The 23,605-nt window shown below is 34.1% G+C and overlaps 3 protein-coding genes across 4 annotated transcripts in view; 2 read left to right on the forward strand and 1 right to left on the reverse strand.

The window, feature by feature from the left end:
• Positions 1-23,605, forward strand: part of LOC130992114 (nucleolar complex-associated protein 2) — an 884,658-nt gene that overhangs the window by 676,149 nt on the left and 184,904 nt on the right. The gene's annotated exons all lie outside the window — the stretch shown is intronic.
• On the forward strand, positions 557-3,196 carry LOC130993767 (putative late blight resistance protein homolog R1A-10). Its single transcript, XM_057918805.1, has one exon. The coding sequence runs from the start codon at positions 557-559 to the stop codon at positions 3,194-3,196; it is 2,640 nt and encodes an 879-aa protein (XP_057774788.1).
• On the reverse strand, positions 3,568-6,799 carry LOC130992147 (uncharacterized). Of its 2 annotated transcripts, XM_057916675.1 has the most exons (6): positions 5,922-6,799; positions 5,691-5,810; positions 5,538-5,591; positions 5,052-5,215; positions 4,552-4,728; positions 3,568-4,021 (listed from the first exon to the last, which is right to left on the reverse strand). In XM_057916675.1, the coding sequence occupies exons 1-6, from the start codon at positions 6,339-6,341 to the stop codon at positions 3,811-3,813; spliced, it is 1,146 nt and encodes a 381-aa protein (XP_057772658.1). In that variant the 5' UTR covers positions 6,342-6,799; the 3' UTR covers positions 3,568-3,810. The 2 variants fall into 2 exon arrangements, with proteins under 2 accessions (XP_057772658.1, XP_057772659.1); XM_057916676.1 differs by lacking the exon at positions 5,538-5,591 and having other exon boundaries at positions 5,922-6,660.

The following is a 23,605-nucleotide window of genomic DNA, read 5'->3' on the forward strand; positions in this document are numbered from 1 at the left end:
TAAGTATGTATGTAGAACAAACTCTAATTAATAAGTACAAAATTAAACTAAACTATAAGAAACCAAAATTGAAGTAGGATTTCAAGGGCTAACTTCCCAATTCCCACATCAACCTTTTTTGCGTCGACGTCGAGGTAAGAAATAGAATTTTGAAATTCCCCAAGTGAGCAATTGGTTCTTATTTTGGTGGTGTTTTTTTTTTTTTTAATAAATTAACAATTAAACAAAGAAATTAAACACTGTGCTATGATGAACTCAAACAAAAAATTATTGACTTTAAGCATTAAACCCTCCATCGCTAGACACACACCTTATTTTAATTGAAAAGGAGAAAGAAACGAATCTTGAACAAATCTTGCAAAACAATGTGCCTCAATGCGGGCGGTAGAGAAATTGTCAGAATATTTTAACGTTAAAGTCTACCATGAGGGAGCAATTTTGGGTATTAATAGTTAATTAGTTATCCATCTTGCTTGCTACATCAAATTTCCAAAACTATAAGCCTTCTGCCTCATCTCATCTTCAATCACATACACATACACACGCACACAGATAGATGGCTGCGTATGCTGCTTTCATTTCTCTCAAGTCCACGATCCACCACTTCCTAAAATACTACGACATCTGCTTAACTCTCCCCTCCTTAAAAATGTTACAACTTCTATACAACCAAGTGGAGTCATTTGAACAATTTCTCAATACATCAGACAGCAGCAGTAGGAAGAGGATGGATGATCGATTTCATCAGATCGCGATGGCAATGGATCAATTTGAGGATATCCTTCTCATCTACAAGTTAGAGCCGAGCGAAAGAGCACAATCTGGAGGTGAGATCGATGGGTTTCTAGATCTCGATCACGTGAAACAAGCCTTCGACGCCATTACTGCATCAATGCAGGAGCTGCAGGCTGAGCACGCCGTCGTTTCACCCAGAGATTCTAGCGGTAAATTGGTTGGCTTATTTGATCAGTACAATCAACTCAAGGAGAGAATCTTCCTTTGCCGCTTTGTTATCTCAATCGTTGGGATGGCCGGCAACGGTAAGACTACTCTCGCTGAGGAAATCTTGTGCGATTTTGATATCGTGGAAATGTTCGAGTCTCGTGCTTGGGTAGCAGTGGGCAGTACATACGACAGAAGAGATGTTCTGCTTCTGATTCTCGCTCAAGTGGATCCTGATGCTTGCGCAATGATCGGTGCAGAGGAAGGTGATAGGGAAATAAGCAAGTATCTGGAGAGGAGTTTGGAGGGTAAGAGGTTCTTGATCGTGTTTGATGATGTGTGGGACGTTGACTTCTGGTACAATCTGGAGTATTTACTTCCCAACAATGGCGACGGAAGCAAAGTCGTGCTCACGACTAGGTCGCGAGAATTGGGTGATGGTGCGGAGGCAGTTTTTGATATGCGGCTGCTGAGCGAGGAAGAGAGTTGGGATCTTCTTCGCCACAAGGTGTTTGGTGAAGAGGATTGCCCTTCTGAGCTGGTCAAAGCTGGGAAGAAGATTGCAGAGTACTGTGATGGTCTGCCTCTCACCATTGTCGCAGTCTCCGGCCTTCTGTCTGAGGCCGACAGGACCTTAAAGTTCTGGAACGAGGTGGCGGCAAGGAAAAGGCATTGGCTTTTCCTTGCTGCATATGATGGGATGTTGGAGGTGCTATATCCCAGCTACTGGTCCTTGTCTTTACAGTTAAGAAGGTGTTTTCTTTATATGGGAGTTTTTCCTCAAGATTATAAGATCCCGCGGTCCAAGATCATTAATTTGTGGATTGCTGAAGAGGGATTACTTGATCCGATAACAGACCAATATGGACAGCAATTTTTGTTTGGAATGATTGGACTAGAAGAGTTCAATCTTCTACGAAATACTCCTGAGCAAGTGCTCGACTTGGAAAATTATGCTGTGGAGTATTTGGAGGATCTTGCTTCAAAAACTCTCGTCATGGTCCACCAAAAGAGCACGACGAGAGCTGTGATCAGAAGGAGTTGGGCTCAAGGTATAAAAACATGTGGCCTTCACTCTTCTTGGTGGCACCTCTGCCACAGAGAAGCTACCAAGAGGAATGTTTTCTACATCCTAACCAGTCTAGAAGACGGTGTAGGAGAAGACATCAAAGGCCAGACGACGTTGTCCATCCACCAGAACGTCTTGTTTGGCATCAAAGATGTGTACGAATCAATGGTGGAGAATTGTGCATCATCTGCACGTTCTCTCTTATGCTTTGGTCCATACCATCAGTATCAAGTACCAGTGTGTTTTGAGCTCAGATCACTGCAGCATCTTGATGCTCTCAACATCCGTTTCTACAAGTTCCCTCTTGCAGCAACGGAACTAGTTGAGTTAAGGTACCTTGCTCTCACGTGCAACGGGAAGGTCCCTCCATCCATATCCAAACTCCAGAAGCTCAAGTTCTTGATTATCCATCAACATTTTAACATCAAATTTCGTGGTGTTTCATCGTATCTGCCTATGGAGATATGGGATATGAAAGATTTGAGGTATATGCGGATCATGGGAAGTGACTTACCATCAGGTGACTCTGTCTTGCCAAATCTCTCAAAACTTTTACATGTGAGCAGCCACAGTTGCACCAAGAGTGTATTTGAGGGACTTCCCAATCTAAGGAAGTTAGGAATTCAAATCGAATTGACACCTTTTGGTGCTGAACCCCCTACCTACTTTGATCACATCTCCCTTCTCGATGGATTAGAGTCACTCAAATGTGTTGTCGTGAATCCTGATTTCACGCCTAAGTTGATTCCCCAACCATCTCTCCCAAATTTCCCATCTCATCTGGAGAAGTTAACTCTGACTGGGTTGGGTTGTTCATGGGAAGAAATGAGCAAGATTGCTTCATTGCAGAAGCTTGCAGTGCTGAAACTGCGAAGCAATGCCTTTCGGGGACCAAAGTGGGATTTCAAGGAGCACAGATTCGTGAAACTTGAATACCTTCTGATTGAAGACTGTGATTTGGAGAAATTGGAAATTGGAGATGAAAGCTTCGATGATCTTCAGTACATGTGCATGAAGCACTGCTACAAATTGAAGGAGATCCGCGTCGAATCTGAGCTTGCTATTTCAAATATTGAAATAGTTGACTGCAACACTTTAGCTGAAAAGCAAATCAAGAAGGCTATGTTAAGATGCAACAGATTAATCCACAATTTTTCTGTCCATTCTTCATGGATGAAATCATGAACATCAACTGCGTGATAAGATGGGTAGATGACGTCGTTGAACACTGCCAGAAAACAAGGTGTTAAATGAAGCAGGTGGAAATAACTGATATTTCAAGCAGACAAGAATTTCAACTTGACACTATTAACTGTAGTAAATTACGCGAAAAGTGTTTATCCTCAAACTTCGTTTATCTATGGTGAAGAGACTTCTCATTTGAATGCATGTCTGGTATTTCTTGAAGCAGTGCATGCCAGTATTATTCCTCATAAGTATTCAACATAAGTTGTAGAAATGAAACATTGTACTATTAGTTTTGGTAAAAGTTATTTGTTTAATCACAACATATTAGGATACTACATAGATAATGTATAGTCTTTAGGATAATGTGATTCAACCATTAAGATGCGATCCAATTAGTCATTAATCTATAAAATGTATTTAACCAGCCGCAATTGTGACTATATAGCTGCATAAAAAACTACAAGCATATACACAGAAACAGACTGACATAATGAAAACAATACATATATCAATTGAACAAGTGCAGATCATGAAAGGCAGCCAGATTATAGATATCATTTGTCCTTTCCTGGTTACTGCACAGGAAGCAGAAGCAAGAGCAGGATAAGTAATCAGACTTTGGAGTAAAATCTGGCAACCCAGGGGGCGAGCTCAGTGATGTTGGGTGTTCTAGGGTTCACAGAGTAATAATCCGACCAATAGCAAGGCGAGAGCTTCTCCGAGAAATTCCCATTTGAGTAAATGCAAAATGGCAGCCAGTCTTCACCTCCATTCATTCTTCTTTTTCTTTCCCTTGGATAGGCTAGAGGTGCTTGTATGTACCTACAATTTGTGTAAGCATGCAAATTTTAAATCAAATGCTATGGAATTAACATCAATTATATGCATATAATGTAATATGTCAAACATGCCTATTTTGGGCATGCATTCTACTTGAAGTTGAAGAACATACTTTCACAGAAACAGACTGAAAGTGACTGGATAAAATCATCATTCATGTTTGACTTCATGTTTCATGGCAACTACAGAACAATCATCCACTAATTTTTTACCCAGATGTGTATAAGAAAAACCTAAAAGTATTGGGCTTCATGTCTCCGGGGAGCAAGCCATACCAAACTAATGCCAAATGTAAAAGAACTAGGAGTTAATCCAGACTCCCCCAGCAATAATAACCTACCATTATTCTATTAGTGTCGAAGTAATTGCATAACTCATGTTTTAACTCAATTGACAAATGATACTCACTTACTCAGACGAAGGTAACATGCTGTTTGCAGTGGAACACCATGACTGGTTACAATGAAGTGCCACAACTAATTGAAGATTATTATTTTAATTACTACAACCACCTGATACCCTCAAGAACAGCATCCCAACAAAAATGAGTGTGACCAAACACGTGACATGCTGGTAGCCGCCCTTCTGCTCCATGTATAGCTCTTATTCGTTTCTCAAGATATTTTGAGCCAATAACTTTTGGAAGGTTGGGATAGAAGAGCATTCTTTTTTCTGGACATAACTCTTGCCTGCAGAAAAACGCTTACAAGTTACTGGTAGGTCGGGCTCAGAAGTTGGTATCAACTATGGTTTTCTGAAAGAATAAGCATTATGATATTTCTTACCACAACATTAAGATAAAGCAGAGTTCTAAGTGATTAGGACATAGATGGGCAAATTCCCTAGAACATACATCAGCCAAAAGGACCAAAACTAGGAGTAGAAATTTTGACGGCCTAAATATGTGGTCCACAAAAAATAAATAGCGGCCAAAAATGAATCTTTGCAATTGTGTGAAAAATGTGTATATTGCATAAGTACTAAGATAAGATTCCACCTTCCCATTACTGACCTTGGAAGAAAGTGAGAGAAGGAGATTAAATGAGTGCTTTTCTTCAAGATATCTTCGACTACACCAGAATTCTCATCATTCAGAGAATCAAAATACAGTGCAAGGGAAGTCTCTCCATTTTTGAGTTCGTCAGGCCATTTGCATACATGGTAGTCCTTACATGCCTACAGTGCAAACAAGAAACAACTTAGCTCATACTATCCAGTGGCAATGAGTAATGTAACATTGGGATGAAGAAGCTAATCCACTACCGTGTCTTACCTAAATAGATTGCAGACTAGCATGCAGCTTAGTGTTGAGTTACACAACAATTAATAATCAAATTAAAGAAAATGAGAATGCTGGTTCTCATCTTCGAAATAATGTGACACGGAACACATCTTCTGATAGCCACAAAAGTTTAATCGAGAATGCAATATTCTAGTGATAAGCTGTCCAGTTAGACAAAGATGTGAAGTCCTTACTAGGAGAAAGAAAGTTAATCACCATCGCCAAAGATGGAATTCGGATTCCAGTTATGTCTCTTTCCTCATCAAAGCTCTAGACAAAAAAACCATGCCACTAACAATATATAAGTAATTGAGATCCATATCCAAATTGAAGGCATCAGCATTATTAAATAATCAAGCATATTTCTACCTCATGATACCAGGAATATAATGGGATAATTCCCAGACCATCAACTATGCTAGGTTTCGTCTCCACGCCGAGCTTCTGACACGCATCCAGCAATTTATCCAGCTTATCGAGTGACCCCAACTAAAATGAGAGAGAAACAAAGTATCGTTCTTTAATTACATCGAATTGGGCACACAAATTTAATAATCAGAGCAGCTCATCGAAAAATTTGTTGATTCATTGTGGACTTACGCAATCAATTTTATCCCTGCGGAGCCAGAGATCGTGATTTCCAGGGACGAAGAAGACGCGGTCAAACTTTTCCTTCAAAATGGACATTGAGACGAGGAAATTCTGGTAAGTCTCGGCCACATCGCCGGCAACAAGGAGCACATTTTGGCCGTCGTTGTGGTTGGGTAAGGAGTTGAGCCAAGACATGTTTTCCGAGTAATCGGTGTGCAAATCAGACACCACGTACACTCTGGCACCACCACCGCCGTCAATTGTGGCAGTCTCAACTGCTGGTCTCGTAGTGAGATGGAGTCTGGCGGAGCGAGGTTGAGTGCATAAGTAGCCAGTGGAGGAATTCGGATGTGGAGGCGGCGAAGCCGGCCTCAAAGCCAACGCCAGCGAGAGAGGCCCGGAGCCAAAGAAGCACTGACTCCGAGCCATGAACAAGAAGCTTGTTTGCCAATTCACTCTGCCAGTTGAAGCCCTAATTGATCGATTAACTAACAATTGTTGCCGGATTTGGGCGCTGCTGCTGCAAATGCAAGCAACCGCCAAAAGCAACCAAGACTGGGGATTCCAAACCAACACACGGCGAGCAAACAAATGATGGATTTGCGGTCGGAGTGGGAGTGGGACTGTGGCCTGTGGGAGAGCCGGAGAGGCGAACACGCATTTACCGATTTGCCCTTCAAAAAGATGGCAACCTCTTCTTTTTTCTTTTTTCTCTCTCTCCCTCCCTCTTCATTTTCGTATTTTTTGTTATATCATTCCTTCCCAAAAATAATATACATCCTCTCTCCCGCTTCGACCTCAAAAAATTAGACACAAAGATTTAAAATATGTGATAAAGGTGTAAAGTGGAGATTGAGACAATCCAAATCCAAAATAAAAATTAGGTTATTTAAATTGGGATGAATGAAGTAGTAGTCCTTTAAAAAGATCATACATATTTTAATAAAAGTTATTGAGTGAATTGCGAGCAAAAAAAATGGTCTACCTAAAACTACCCACATCACTGACTTTCATCAATTCAATTTTAAATTAAAATATTCATTTCCTTTTCTTCCACGTACACAATCAAAATTAATTTTATTTCTACTCTCATTAGGTCATTAGTGACGCTCACATGAACTAAATTTTATTTTATTTTTATTCTTATAGTAGCCATTATAATGTTTAAATGTATATTTAATTTTTAAAAAAAAATAAAGAAAATATAAATTATTTTTTAAATTCATATTTAAGATAAATTAATTACTGGAGATGTTTTATGAAATGAGATGTCGTGAAAGGTAGAAATTTGATTGAGGTATAGAGAAAATTAGAAATTCTCACCGTAAGAATTTTGAACATCTTCTAAATTTGAAAATTTTCGAGGATGAAAAAAAGATCAAAAAATTGAATAATAATTGGAGTCACTTGGATTCATGGCTTCAAAATAAAAAAGAAATATGAGATGGAGATAAAAAAAAATGTAATAATAAGGACAACAAAAAAATAGCTTTCGTTTCATGAAGTGATAGAAATTTTCAAGTCATATATACAAATAATTTTTTTTCCAAATATTAATATTTCAAAATTATGTATATAATTAAGTGGCATGCAATGAGAATGTGTCACATGAAAGTGTCATTCTCATGACATTGGAACGGTTGAGAGCCCAATATCACACAAAATTACGTGCGTGTGTGTTTTTTTTTTTCTATTTTGTATTTTTTTTTTGTCTTTTCCTATAATTTTGTTTTAAAGTCATTAATGGGAGTGATCTAAAGAAAACTAATAATAATAATTCATTAAATTTCCGAGTGAAAAAAATGAACCCATCTAAAAGTGGTAAAATTGATACGGTTAATTAATTATACTCGTAATCGAATCATACCCAAAAGCAATTGGGAAGAAAGAGAGCCAACAGGTAAAAATTGGGATTTCAATCAAATAATGTGTATGAAGAAAAAATTATACGAATGAAGAGAATTAGGAATCGACAGGTGTAGTACGTGTGAGAGAAAATATAGGGTTAAGGTTCAAATAAGTGGCTTAATTAAGTTTTTAATTAAACCATTATTATGGATAACTCAAATAAGAACGTAAGCCAATAATAATGGGACAAAAAAAGTGAAAAATAAGAAATAAAAAAAAATATTATAGTCAATGTATGGAAATATTCATTTTGATTTTTGGTATAATAAAACTAAAAAATATCCAATCACATAAAAAACTTAAAAATTAAACATTTTTATGTAAAAATACATATATATAAGGGGTTATTGTCAGAAAATACATATACTTTGTCAATTTTCTGGTTTATATCATGACCTTATAATTTGGCCAGAAAATACATCAATTTTCAATTTAATTGCAATTATAACATGACTTTATAGTCTGACCATAAAATACACCAAGTTTTAATTTATTCTCAATTATAACATGACCTTGTAATTAATTTAGTATAATAATATCAAGTTTAATACATTAAATATTTTTAATTTTCTTTTCATCTCACAATATATATATAAAAACATATATATTTGATAAATATACATCTATATGTAAATAATATATAATATTATTTACTTTTTAACATAGTTTATATATATTATATATGTACATAATTTTTTTTATTGGTCCTAATATTTTATAATTTCATAATTTAAATAAATAAATACTTATTATATATATAATTAATAGAACATTAAAATCAAATTTATATATATATATATATGCATTTGTGTGTTGAAAATGTAGATATATATATATATATATATATATATATATCTTGTTATATATATATATATAACAAGATATTATATTGATGGCTTAAAAATACATACATATATATATATATATATATTATGAAATAATTAATCATCTAACTTAATTTTTATAAAAATTAATCAATCAATTATAAATATTTTGTACATAACAATTTAATATAAATACAATAAATATTAATACATCTATGATTAAAAATAATCTAAATAAGGTCATGTTATAATTGAGAATAAATTGAAACTTGGTGTATTTTCTGGCCAAACTATAAAGTCATGTTATAATTGTAATTAAATTGAAAATTGATGTATTTTCTGGCCAAATTGTAAAGTCATGATATAAACTAGAAAATTGACAAAGTATATGTATTTTCTGGCAATAACCCCTATATATAACCCTGTCATGAAAATTGAATTTATCAGCTTGAAGTTCTTCTTCATAAATTTTCGTCATATTTTTTAAAAATTTGATATCTCTCTTTTCTATCTTTTCTCCATATCTCTGCATAACTATATTGTCTTATATCACTCTCTCTTAATCAATCACAATCACTCTCTTCTTTTCCTCTCTCTTTGTCATTCGAGCATCCACTATGGTGCTACTCCATAGTGGTGCCATATCAAGAACTACCTCATTTTTCAATTATCTCATATTTTCTCCACTATAACACTACCCCGTATTTAATTCTTCATGTACCCCACTATCATAATAATTACTTTTAAAACAATATATATATATATATATATATATATGATGTATTTTAATTTTTATATTTCATTTCAATAAAATTAATATAGCTACTCGAATAAATTATTTTTTTAGATAATAAAATACTCCATCTGTCTCACAAAAACATGAACATTTTCATTTTATTACATTATCATCTTATCTTTTTATCTCTCATTTTCATACTTATTCACAAAAAAAATCATCATGGCCCACCAATACTTTTCCTTAATTAGTTTATTACTCTCACAACACTTTTTTAAAGTGAGACCTATTTTCCACTCACAATAATTTTCAACTAATACTTCTTAAAACCAATGTCACTTCCAATTATTCATATTTTTGTGAGACGGAGGGAGTATAATTTAAAATTTAATAGAATTATGCTAAAAATAAAAATAAAATTTAAATTATTCAATTCATTAATTTCTAGAAAGAATATTTAACAAAAGGTAGAAAAAGAACAAAAAGAAAAATAAAATGAAATAAAAAGAGTGTAAAAAATGAATTGGAAAAGAGAGAAAGAAAATCCGACGAAATAAGAAAAGAACAATACGAAAGGCTAAGAATTCAATATATATATATATATATATATATATATATATATAGGGGAGGGCTAGAATAAAAACACTCTTAAGTGTATAAAATATAAATGATTTTCAGCCGTTAGATCATCAAGATCTACGGTTGATTCGTAACCCTGTTGGATGAATTCGTGGTCCTGAGTTCGAATCCCAAAGGTAACAAAATTTTATTTTTCGCAATTCGTAACTCCGTTGGAAAAATTCATACGTGTTCTACATAAAATTCGTACATTAAGAAACGTTTATATTTTATACACTTAAGAGTGTTTTTATTCTAGCCCTCCCCTATATATATATATATATATATATATATATATATATATAGGGGAGGGCTAAAATAAAAACACTTCTTAAAATTTAAAATATAAATAATTTTCAGCCCTTAGATCATCAAGATCTACGGTTGATTCGTAACCTTTTTGGATGAATTCGTGGTCCTGGATTCGAATCCCAAAGGTAGCAAAAATTTATTTTTCACAATTCGTAACCATGTTGAATGAATTCGTAACCCTGTTGGATAAAATTCGTACATTAAAAAACGTTTATATTTATATTTTAAGAAGTGTTTTCACTGTAGCCCTCCCCTATATATATATATATATATATATATATATATATATATATATATATATATATATAAATATATATAATTAGGTGTAAAAAGAGACGGGACCCACTGTAACATTTGCTACCCAAGTAGCAAGATTGCTACCCAACCACTCCCGCCGTTTTTTTTAAGTGTCCCATGGAAAAAAAGTACTTATATCAAGAAAGTTGGAGTATTACTTTTGTGCTCATATTTATTATTTTCAAATTGTAATAAATTTATTCTCAAATTTTGAAATAGGACACTTAAAAAGGGGTAAAGTAGAAACTTTGTCATTTTTTATTCTCAAATTTTGAAATAGGACACTTAAAAAGGAACAAATAAATTTATCTTAATAGGACACTTAAAAAAAACGGAGGGAGCACTTACTACCTCAAATTCATGGCACCCATTATGGTACTCTCTCTGCCACATTAGCTACTACCCAACCATAGTGGGTGCCCTCCCCTTCTTTCCCTTTCTCTTGGTCACTCTCTTAGGGCATCCACTATGGTGCTACCCATAGTGGATGCCACATGTGTGCCACCTCATCTACTACCTCCTTTTTCAACTATCCTATATTTTCTCCACTATAACACTACCTCACTTTTAACTATTCATGGACCCCACTATCATTATTATTTTACCAATAAATTTGTGTATTTAATTTTGTGTTATATTTTATTTTAATAAAATTAATATAATTATATGAACAAATTAATTTATTTAAATAGTATAATTTAATTTTAAAATTAATATAATTATGCTAACAAAAATTAAAATTCAAACGCGCATTTTATTGAAAATTAATTTCTTACAACACACAACTAAAATTAAAAACATAAATTTAAATACACACAACATCTTAAGTTCAAAATATGGTTGTAGCTAGAACAAAATATGAAAGAAAAACTAAAAAGAATGAAAAAAAAAAAACGAAAATGAGAAAAAGCGAAAAAGGTGAGGAGAGAGAATGTTGGCAGCCATTTTTTTCAAGAGGGAGGTTCCACCATCATTGCCAAGAACCGAGTTCCTGCCTTGGTACCCATTTCCTTGTTGGGTTCTTATTTTTTGCTCCTCACTATGGTGCTACCAGGTTCTATCTTTGCCACATGGGCATAAGGACCTCCCATAGTGGAGGCCCTTAGAGCACCCACTATGGGGGGTTCCCAAATCTAGGTGGCACCCTTGGGACCCGGTAGCATCACAGTGGACCACAAAAAATAAACACCCAACAAGAGAATGGGTAGCACTGCAGGAGCCGGTTCCTTATTTGACATGGTGGGATCCCAATATATTTCTCACTCCTCTTATTTTAATTTTCGCCTCTATTTCTTCCTTTCCTCAACTTATTCTTTCTTATTTTCTTATTTTTTTATTTCTTATTGTGGGGTCCATAAATAGTAAAAAGTTGGTAGTGTTATAGTGGAGAAAATATAGAATTGTAGAAAAATAAGGTAATTGTTGAAGTGGCACCACTATGGGGTAGCACCATAGTGGATGCCCTTAGAGCATCCACTATGGTGCTACTCATAGTGGATGCCACATGTGTGCCACCTCATCCACTATTTGTGTATTTAATTTTGTATTATATTTTACTTTAATAAAATTAATTATATGAATAAATTATTTTATTTAAATGATAACATATACTTTTAAAACTAAAATAAGTATGCTAAAAAATTAAAATTCAAACGCGCATTTTATTAAAAATTAATTTCTTACAACACACAACTAAAATTAAAAACACAAATTTAAATGCACACAACATCTTAATTTAAATACCAAATGACAAACTCAAAAAAAAAAATTATGACACTAATCATCGCCGAATCGCGCCCACACGTGCTCAACCAGATCGGATCGAAGTTGGAGATGTATTGTTTTGTCACGTAATCTAGCACCCCTTCTGAGGTACTCGTTGAATCCTCCTACCGAACCACGATTTATTTCCCCTGCAATATTGTTGCTTAACGTGCTTGGTTCGTCTTCAACCTACTGGCGTGTGTGCCCCTTCAAAATAATCCCCCATGAGTCGTTCGTGTGCCCCCTCCCGATCTCGTTGCACATGTCTTCTTGAGTAGCGTGTGTTTGACGCTATTGCTCGGAGCACACATTAAATACCAAATGACAAACTCAAAAAAAAAATTATGACACTAATCATCGCCGAATCGCGCCCACACGTGCTCAACCAGATCGGATCGAAGTTGGAGATGTATTGTTTTGTCACGTAATCTAGCACCCCTTCTGAGGTACTCGTTGAATCCTCCTACCGAACCACGATTTATTTCTGCTGCAATATTGTTGCTTAACGTGCTTGGTTCGTCTTCAACCCACTGGCGTGTGTGCCCCTTCAAAATAATCCCCCATGAGTCGTTCGTGTGCCCCCTCCCGATCTCGTTGCACATGTCTTCTTGAGTAGCGTGTGTTTGACGCTATTGCTCGGAGCACACGTTGATGGATGATGTCATCCTCCATGTACAGACGCATGTACTCTTCCATAAAAGCTTCAGCTACAGCTGCAGTTGCAGATGCAGCTGTTTCTTCAGCATCACGCTTAGAAGAAGATGAAGACATGAGTGAAATGTTCTGAAGTTATAAAGAAATATATTGGAGGGGAGAGAATTGTTCTTTGTAGATGATGAAAATGAAGTAAATGGTACATGTATTTATAATAAATAAGGGCTAACCGTTGGAGAATGCAACGATTACTTTTAAATTTAATATGACATTTGGAGAAGGCAACAGTTAATTTTAAATTTAATATTACCGTTGGAGAAGGCAACGACTACTTTTTAATTTAATATGACCGTTGGATAAGGCAACGACTACTTTGAGAGAAGAAAAAAATATGATAAATAGAGAGAGTAATTTTGGGGTGAGAAACATATGAATACATGAAGCTATATATAGGGATAAAATTGACCGTTATTAAATACGACAGTTTGAGAATTATAATGTTACAATTGAAGTTGCTTTGTACAATCAAATAATGGGGATAGATATATATGTATTACTTTTTTATTTCATTGTGTATATAGTGTGAAGAAAAGTGTAAAGAAGAACATTGAAAATAAATGAAACAAATAGGAAAGTATAGGGGGAAAAAAACCGGACTAAACATGAAAAAGTGGGGAGGAAAGAGGTGGATCAGGCGTAGATAATCAATCCCAGGGGGGGCACAGTGGGCGCGTGCATTGCTCGCGCTCCAGCTGTGCGCGCTGAGGACGATTCCTAGCCACTCACGCGTCACTCCATTTCAAGGGGGGTCCCACTAGTTCAACTTGCTACCAGGTAGCAAATTTGCTACCCCAAAAAATCTGCTACCCGAAAAATTTAATTCCAATATGGTGCTACTCGCTCCACGTGGATTACTACCCTCCCATAGTAGAGGCCCTTATCCCTCTTTTTTCCCTCTTTCTTCCTTAATCACCATCACTCTTTTCTATCCATCTCTCTTCGTCATTCTATTATCTCTTTTTCAATTATTGAGATTGGGCATACAAAATAACACGTGATATCGATTTCCATGCGTTGGTAATTTTCAAGTCATGTCGCGGCCCGACATCTAGCTAGTAATAGCATAGACCGAGTATCACGCGACTAATTAGGAAAAAGGATCGATTTAACAATAATAACAATAGACCATTTATTCCAACCATTTCATAATAAAGTTTGATCAAATCAGAGGCGACTCGCATAACGGACAATATGCAAATCAATACTAGGCATTATTAGTCCAGTACTAAGTTAATTAAGTCATCAAATCTAAATTTTATTTTACAACCATAGTCATGACACACAAAGTATTACATTATTACAAGGTAAAAAAAAAGTATCCAGTTATAGATGTTCACAGAGCAACACAAATGAAAGCATAATCGGATCATTCGTATGAAGACGCATGATCCGTGAGGTCTAAACGAGATATCATAGATATGCCATAACAAGCCAAGGCATACGCCTTGGAGTTCATGATAAAGCAAAAGTGAAAACATATAATAGACGTCATTTTGAAGTGTCGGGTGTAACAGACTCTTCGTACATAACGCCTCCTCCTCTCCATCTCTTCTTATCCTGCACATTTAGAAATATATGCAGGGCTGAGTAACAAAATATTACTCAGTGGACATATGCCGAAGATAATTTAAACAGTGCTACTTAGAGCTATAGGTTGAACTTGCCTGTAATTTAGCAAAACACAGGTATATATATATATATTTTAGATGAAAAGTTACATGTGCCTGCAATTTTCTTTAAACAGGAGATAATAATAATACAACATATATATTTATATATATATGTATAAATTCAACAATAATTCTGCAATATGGATATCCAATAACATAGAATGCATGTACCTCTGCTACTCAACATTTTCCTCATCATAAAGATGGTAATAGTAACAATATGGGGAAGAGAAGGTGGCCTCCTTTCTCAACCCCGTGACCGGCCGATGCATGACAACGGCTCACGATCACCACTGTGCACATACCTTAACTAGTAGCCCGTCAGCTCACATAGTTCAAGGCCGATCGTATTACGTTGTAGCAGGTACAATACACTTCATAATCACTCAATCAAAACATGGCAAGTCAACAATTTTAATCACATTATACTTAATAATAATAGTAGGAAGTTTAGTCGAAATATTTTTATATTTTTAACCCACATAGAAATGTTCGCGAGGCCCACATATTAGGGTTAGAAGATATGCCCACCTGTCGTCCTCGCTTTCCTTCTTTTAATTAGTGACGTAGATTACCCTGTCACTTTTCCTCGTTCAACCCTTGATAGCATAAATACGTGTGTTTATTAATATGGGAAAAGGGAAACGACACGCATAGTGAATTATATTATTCACTCAATTCTAAATAAATCGTGTTTCTCCATTTATATATACATATATATATATATATATATATATCTTTTATCAAGTAGAAGTTGTTTAAATCATGAAATGGAGTAAATTGGCACATGTTAATCATATCTCATTTTATTTTATTTAATAATTTATGATCTCTTTTTATTGAATTGTTTTTCTTATACTCAAATATTTATATAAATATTTGATGATGTAAGAAATTCAAAATTTTATAAAATCCTTTTTATTAATCAATATATAACATTTAATCTTATGATTATAAATTAAATAATCAACATTAAATCAATATTTATATATTGATTATAAATAACTTATTATCAATAGATAATCAATATATATATATATATATATATATATATATATTATGGGGAGGGCTACGGTAAAAACACTTCTTAAAATATAAATATAAACGTTTTTTAATGTACGAATTTTATCCAACAGGATTACGAATTCATCAAACATAGTTACGAATTATGAAAAATAATTTTTTGCTACCTTTGGAATTCGAACCCTGGACCACGAATTCATCCAACAGGGTTACGAATCAACCGTAGATCTTGATGATCTAAGGGCTGAAAATCATTTATATTTTATACACTTAAGAGTGTTTTTATTCTAGCCCTCCCCTATTATATATATATATATATATATATATATATATATATAAGAAAAATAAGTTCCCAAATAAAATCAAAATTTATTCAAATGAATTGTCTTTAAAAATAAATACTTTTATAATTATTATGAAAATGAGGCTTCATAACTCAATGATAATAGTGCTTAAACAAACAAAATTTTAATCAATTTAATAAGTAAACGATCATAAGTAAATCAACAATAAGAATTACTATGTGACATAAAAATTAAATCTAGTGAATTCATATCCAACTATTCCAAAAGTTATGCGATCAATAATTTATCAAATATTGATAATCCATCACCACTATTTTAACAAATCAATTATCACTATTCTCATGTATACATCACCTTTGCATGCATGATAGAAATTTTTATTTATTCCCATGCAAAATAATTTGCAACAAGTCAATAATTTAAATAAATCATTAGCACTCTAATACTTACTTCAATCCACAAGTGTTTGGGAAATTCAAGTTGTGCTTTGTCGTGGAGCAAGCTTGGTGCTTTGATTATTCCGTTCGGGATCTAAAATAAATTACTATGTAAGATTTCTTCTTATGAGAAGAAATAATAATAATAATAATAATACTATTATTACCAATATTAATAATAATAGTAATATTATTACATATATATATATATATATTTACGTAAGCATATATATATACATATAGATAAGTATTCAATATAACTAATAATATATATCTATACGTATATTATGTGCATGTGTGTGTGAGTTCATTCTTTTCATTTACGCAAGTATACGTATATACTTATAATATGAGGTGTATAACACAAGCAAAAATTTGAGATAGGTTCGTTGGCTACCGGCGATATCAACGCTGATGAGGTAAACGGTGATTGGGGGCTGAGCTTGATGGCTTTGGTATCGTGAGGGATGGCTTCAGTTCGTCTGAAAATACGCTGGAAGTGAGGGCAGCGCAAGGTGAGAAACAAAGGTGCTCGCCGAGAGATCTTACGGCCCTTTGTTCGTGATGATGTTCGGTCGTGGAGACGAACGGCTGGGCTATCCTCGAGCGAGGTTGGTCGGGCTATACGACAGTGTTTTCTTGGCCTCTTTTCGTCGTAGGAAGAGCGAGATACAAAGGTCGCAAGTTGGCTGGTGGATATGTCGGAAATTCGACGTTGGTTGCCGAAGGATATTGCGGCCGTTAGTTAGGGAGATAGAGAGAGTATTTCGGCTTTTCGATTTGTGTTGTTGGTAGTCTGAAGATGAAAGATTGGTTAAGTTTTGACGGTTCACGGTCTGGTGGTCGGTCGGCGAAGATACGAGTCGACGCAGGCAGTCCACTTGAGCCTTTGCTCTAATTTCCGACAACAAAAGAGAGATATTTGTAACTTCTCTTTCGTGAATTCCGCAGCGTCCTTGGCTAGGTTTTGGGAGGGTGTCGACGTAAGAGGGTCGTGGTGGTAACGTAGGTGTCCGGCAGAGCTCAACCGACAAGCTTGAAGTGGCGGCGTGGCGACGAGTGGCGCGGCTGGGCTTGCTCGCTGCTGCTGCTCGTTGTCAGCTGCTTCTTGCTGTTGTGTGGTGATTACAGATGTGAGAGAGAGTGGTGAGTGTTTGCTAAAAGATGGTGAGGCGGTTGTGCTGTATAAGAGAGGAAAGAGAGTGTTTCTTTGGCAAGTAGAGGAGAGAGATGAGTGAGCGTAGGAGTGAAGAAGGCAGCAGCTTATGAAATGAAAAAGAAACAGTTTGCAGGTGAGAGTATTGAATGTAAAGTAATTCGATTGCGTAAGGGAATGTATGAAACATTCTATTGTCCCTTATCGAAATCTTCGCATTAATCTGCCGCCCCACCCTACGAACTCGTAGGCTATCACCGCTATCACCGCTGTCTCCTGGAGTATTATATCCAATTCCCGTAGACACAATATAGCGGAATACTTGGTATTACACAAAAATATGATCTCTCCTTAAAATAATTTAATTTGTGATGCATATAAAGAATAATTTAATTATTCCAAAATGATAGTAATTCGTCCCCATAATATTTAGCTCAATTATCAAGTTGTAATTGTATCATAGCTTATTCCCAAAATTTTAAATTGTGGGATATTAACAATGCAATAATAATATATATGTTTCTAATATTATGCATTGTCACAAAAGTAACTAAAATCGCTTATTAATATAAACGACTATTTCGTATATCAAGGATGATATCTCCTTTAAATTATACCCATATAATATAGATAAATAAATTTTTCATTGCTTAATGAAAAATATAATAATATCATTTTATGCTCATATAAGCATAGTATGATTGATCCATATATATAATATCAGTTAGCTCAATGTATATATATATATATATATATATATATATATATGTGTGTGTGTGTGTGTAAGTATATATCACAAACGTTGCTAAATAAATAGCAGGATAATATATATATATATATATATATATATATTTATATTTATATAGTTAATAATAATCCCATTAATGGATATAAAAATTATTAATGAGTCATATTTCCTTAATGGACGCGGACTACCATTAAACATGTTAGAAATTTCCTAATTTTAGCAAATGATAAAAGTTTAAATTCCTACCAAATAATCTTTATAATATTATATGTATATTATATATATATATATATATACTATATATAAAGAATAAAAATGACGGGCATTACAAGTCATATACTCCCTCTCCATCTCGCTTCAATGACCTAAAAACATTAAGCACAAAGATTAAGAAATGTGTGATAAATGTGTAAAGTGGTGGTGGACAACCCAAAAAGTAGTGTTAAGCGCCTAATTTTATTTCTAAATTTGGATTGAGTCATTTGAAGTGGGACAACCCAAAATAGAAATTGGGTCATAGAAGTGGGACGAAGGGAGTACAATTTAAGATTTTTTTTTTTAATCTTAGTGGATAATTTTTATTTTTACTATTCCAAAGTGGTCATTTTAAAAGTCCACTCAAAATATTATCCATAGACCCGCACGGTTCTATTGTACTACCTTCTGTATTACCTATAACAAAACTCTTATTTCAATATTATAAAGATTATACGAGATTAATATGTCGATAAATACATCTCTTTTAATTTTGATATAATCTATTATTGTAATACCCGGGCTTTTGATGACGTGTTTAATTACTTGAGTTTGAGTAATTAAGGTTTAGATCCCTTGTTTGATTACTTTGTAAATAGATGAGGAGATATATGAAGTTTTCTTGTTATTTTAAAGACGTTGAGATGTTCTTTTGATGATGTGAGAATGATGTGAGATTTTATATTCGTATTTGAGTTTGAGTATTTGAATAATTCGAGATAATTATTTGAATGAGAACAGTGAACTCGGAAGTGAAATCTGAGTCCGTTAAGACGTTTTTGAAATTTTTGACTTTTTGACGATGAATAGTAAAAATACTGCTATTTCGTCTTTTTGTCGACTTTCAAAATCTTACGTGCACGTCGTCGAGAAATATTCTTAGTTTTTCGATACGAGTCCAATAATGAAAGTTTTTATTTTTGGACGATGAGTGAATAGTAAATCGGGATTTCTCGATAAACGAACCGAGCTCGTTTATCAGAATTTCGAGAACGAGCATGCGTTTTCTATATTTATATAGAATTACGAGTGTAATGAAAGTGAGTAGGAGTTGAGAGGGCGAGTAACGAAGAGTATGGGTAGTTAGTCGTTAAGACGAGACGAGACGAAACGAGATATTTAACGACTAAATATCTAACCTACCCTACCCCTAACCACCCCCCAACCGCCCAAACCCCTTTCCCCTCACTTACTTACGGCTGTTAGCAGCCAACACCCCTCACTTTTAATTTTTAATTATCTCACACACACTAAACACACACACAACTCACGCATATCTCCATTGTTGAGGAGTTGGAGCTTTTGAGCTCCGTTTTGAGCGAGAAGACGAGCCCCGATCATCTTTTCGATCACGTATCTAAGTAGGTAACATCTCTACCTACGTTTTGATGGTTAGATTTTCGAGTTTAGTCGACGTCGAAAAACGTCGATTCTCGACTTTATTTTGAAACGACGTCGGATCGTCGTGAAATTTTAGTATGTTGTTCTTGGGTAGATGTTGAGCATGTCTAATGAAGAGAGTAAGAACGGAACGAACCGTAGCTATGAAACTCATGAGGGCAGCCCCGTTTTTCATCCGTTAGCTTGTCTTTCGATTTTTGTTTGATCGTTTTGACTTGATATTTGTGCTTAGGGGCATGCTAGGATCGATATATATTAAATTCGTATTTTTCCAAGCACGAAAATTGTATAAATTTTTAGAGTATGATTATTTAAATTCGTGAAGTTTGGGACGTTGCATGATGAATATTACTGCGTATATGTGTTCTACGATATCACATGAGCATGCTAGATTAATTTGAGAATTTTCGAGAAATGTTAGAAACGAGAAGCATGAGAACCGAATGGTTTGATGCCCGGATGTGAATATTTGATTTTTATTTGAATGGTTTGAGTTTATATATATATATATATATATATATATATGTGTGTGTGTGTTATATTTATTAAATATTGCACGTATAATTTACTTAAATTTATTTGAACACCGAGGTTCAAATTTGATGAAGGCCGCGAGTCATAAGGCCAGAGACGAGCGATGCTCGATTTTAATTGAGTTCATTTGAGCATGCCAATGTGTTTAGAATAATTATAAATATTTGTATTTAAATTTTGGGAATTTATTTCCATTAAATACAATTTTTCTAATTATTCGATAATTTACTAAGTTAAAATATGTAGAGTATGTGAAGTCATGTGAGTGAACTAGCACTGCATATGAGTTAATGCTATGTTAGTAAGACTATATGAATTATTTGAGTATTTATGAGATGAGCATGATTAGTAAGTTATTGAGCTTTTTGAATTGCATGAGAAATGCATATAAAATGGCTAAGTATGAGAAATTAGCATGGATTAGATTTATTAGTTTAAATGAGATAAATAAATTAGAGAAGCATGTTAATTAATTAAAGTTGGAATTTAGTATTTAATTACTAAGTTGAAGATTTAATTGAGAATTATGAGCATGTTAAATTGTTAAGATATAATTTATTATTTGAGTTAATATCGATTATGTGTCTAATTGGAGTGAGTGTGAGAGTTATGATTAACGCACATAAATGTTGGTATCTGACACTCGAACATTTGGTTTCGAGTATAAATGATAGTTTACTGATAAAGAGTTTAGATGATTTTTGAATTGTTGGTTTGCGTTGGAAAGATGTCAAGATGTTAAATTTTGAGTCAAGAGACGAGTTCACGTAGTGAGATTCACGCGTTGAAATCTCGTGGCTGACATTATGTATGAATAGGTCATGCCGAAATTTTTAATGAATACTTTGATATATCATCAAATAATCATTATAATTTCTTAGTGAAATTAGGATTTGAGCATAGTCAAAAGAGAGATGAACATTAGAGATACTAATGTTTCATAAAAGAGATTAGATTATTAATCGAGTTTTCTTTAATAACTTCTCACTGATTCTTCATAACGATGAAGGTCCTTTTGGGAAGTAACGACTTGAGGGAGAGAGTGACGTTACTCATTGATACAGAGACACAACGAGGTGGGCTTTCTTAAACACGTATATAGAGATCCCCTGCATACAGGCCTCTTATACGAAATGAAATGAATGACATGATATAATTGTTAAGTTTTGATTTTATGAAAATGATCAAATGATGAATGGTTCTTTATGAAATGAAATGAAATGAAAGGAATTATTATATGAAGGATGTTATATTGAAGTTATTGCATTGCCAAATTTTTGATGTTTTGGTATGTTATCTATCTGCTTGAGATGAAGAATTCGGTCCTATGCTAGTGTAGATACTAGTAAGGATTTGTGTACACTGAGGTGGTCGTGAGTCATCGAGCGGGTTGGCCGATCACAGTGCTGCAGAGGGAGGCCTCCCTCTCAGTACTTGATGTTATAACAGATATGATACATACTTGATGAGAAAAGTCTGCGCAGACAACTTTGAGGAAATGAAAATGAGTTTAGCTAATGCAGGGCCTTTCTACAAATTCCTTGTATTATGCATATGAAATGGCAATGACAATATTTATAGCTTTATAAGAATGAGATGTTTGGCATGTGTTCACTGAGTGCTTTTGTACTCAGCCCTGCATATGTTTTCTAAATGTGCAGGTTGAGCCGATGTGGTGATGGTGCTGCAATGAGCGGAGTCTCCAGGGTTGTTAATAAATAGTTAACCTGTCTAGAATATGTCTTCATACATATGTCTAGCTACTTTCCGCTGCAAGATGTTATGATGTTATATTATGTTATGTCGTACTTTGAGTCTTAAGAGAATGGTTCTTATGATGTACAACTTGATTAATAATATTAATTAAGCTTTATGTTGTCTTTCATATACTGTTTAAATGAGTATTAATGAGAAATTATGACGAGTTTTCTTATGTTGAGTAAGTTTTACGGTTCCAAATGACGCCCCTTTCTTCCCCTTATTCTTTAACCCCATCCCTAGTCGTAGATCACTCGACTAGTTAGGGCGGGCTGCGACAATTATATTATAAATAACAACGACCACCCCTTGTGGTTGACCTACCACATAAGAAAACAACAATTAAACAAAAAAAAATATTATTGATTTACCTTAATAGAACTATAATGGTCTCCTCCCAACACAAATGAGACCACAAGGTCTCTTTGAATTTTAAATAAAAGATAGGACACTTGACATTATTTGATTGGTTGTGTATATTTTATTTAGATATTAAGATAAAAATATTAGTATCTTTTATATACTTTAAATATATATAGAGTTTGATTATAATAAGATCGACTATTAGTGTTAGATCTTAGATTAAATTCTCACTAATAACTAATAGAGATCTAACGGCCAACAATTAAAAATATGGAGAAATTGTCCGTATGTGTTTTGCTGAATAACTTTGTGTTCACACTTAGGAATGGTAAAAAAGTAAATGCATTAGACTACCCCTTATGGTGACTCTCACAGGAGGTCATCTATATACGACAAACACCCTTACTTTTTTTTTTTTGAAGAGAAAGTCACCGACTTTGTTTGACCGGGTGCCTCTGCCGCCCCAGATCTCCCCATACTTCTTTTTTAACTTGTATTTCCATGTGGGAACATTTAATTGGTGTATTAAATTTTATTTAGATAAATTTTTATAATAATTTTATTTATAAAAAATATATTAAAATTTGTATTATTTTCAACTCTATAAATAGAATTTAATTTCTGTATATTTTCACACACAAACCAAATCTCTCTATTTCTTTCCAATTTAACATTTCGTCTAGTTTTTTCATCACAAATTTGTTTCCATTCTAAGTTATGGATCCAAATCATCACAATTATTTTTATCCAAATTATCAAAATCATCAAAATTCCCAAGATTATTCTAACCCTTAAGATTCTGCAAAATTTACATCTTATTCGACTCCTTAATTTTTTCCAAATTTCGAAAGCCAACCAAATTCTCAATTT

The sequence above is a fragment of the Salvia miltiorrhiza genome, chromosome 7 (assembly GCF_028751815.1).
Source record: "Salvia miltiorrhiza cultivar Shanhuang (shh) chromosome 7, IMPLAD_Smil_shh, whole genome shotgun sequence".
Classification (NCBI taxonomy): Eukaryota; Viridiplantae; Streptophyta; class Magnoliopsida; order Lamiales; family Lamiaceae; genus Salvia; species Salvia miltiorrhiza.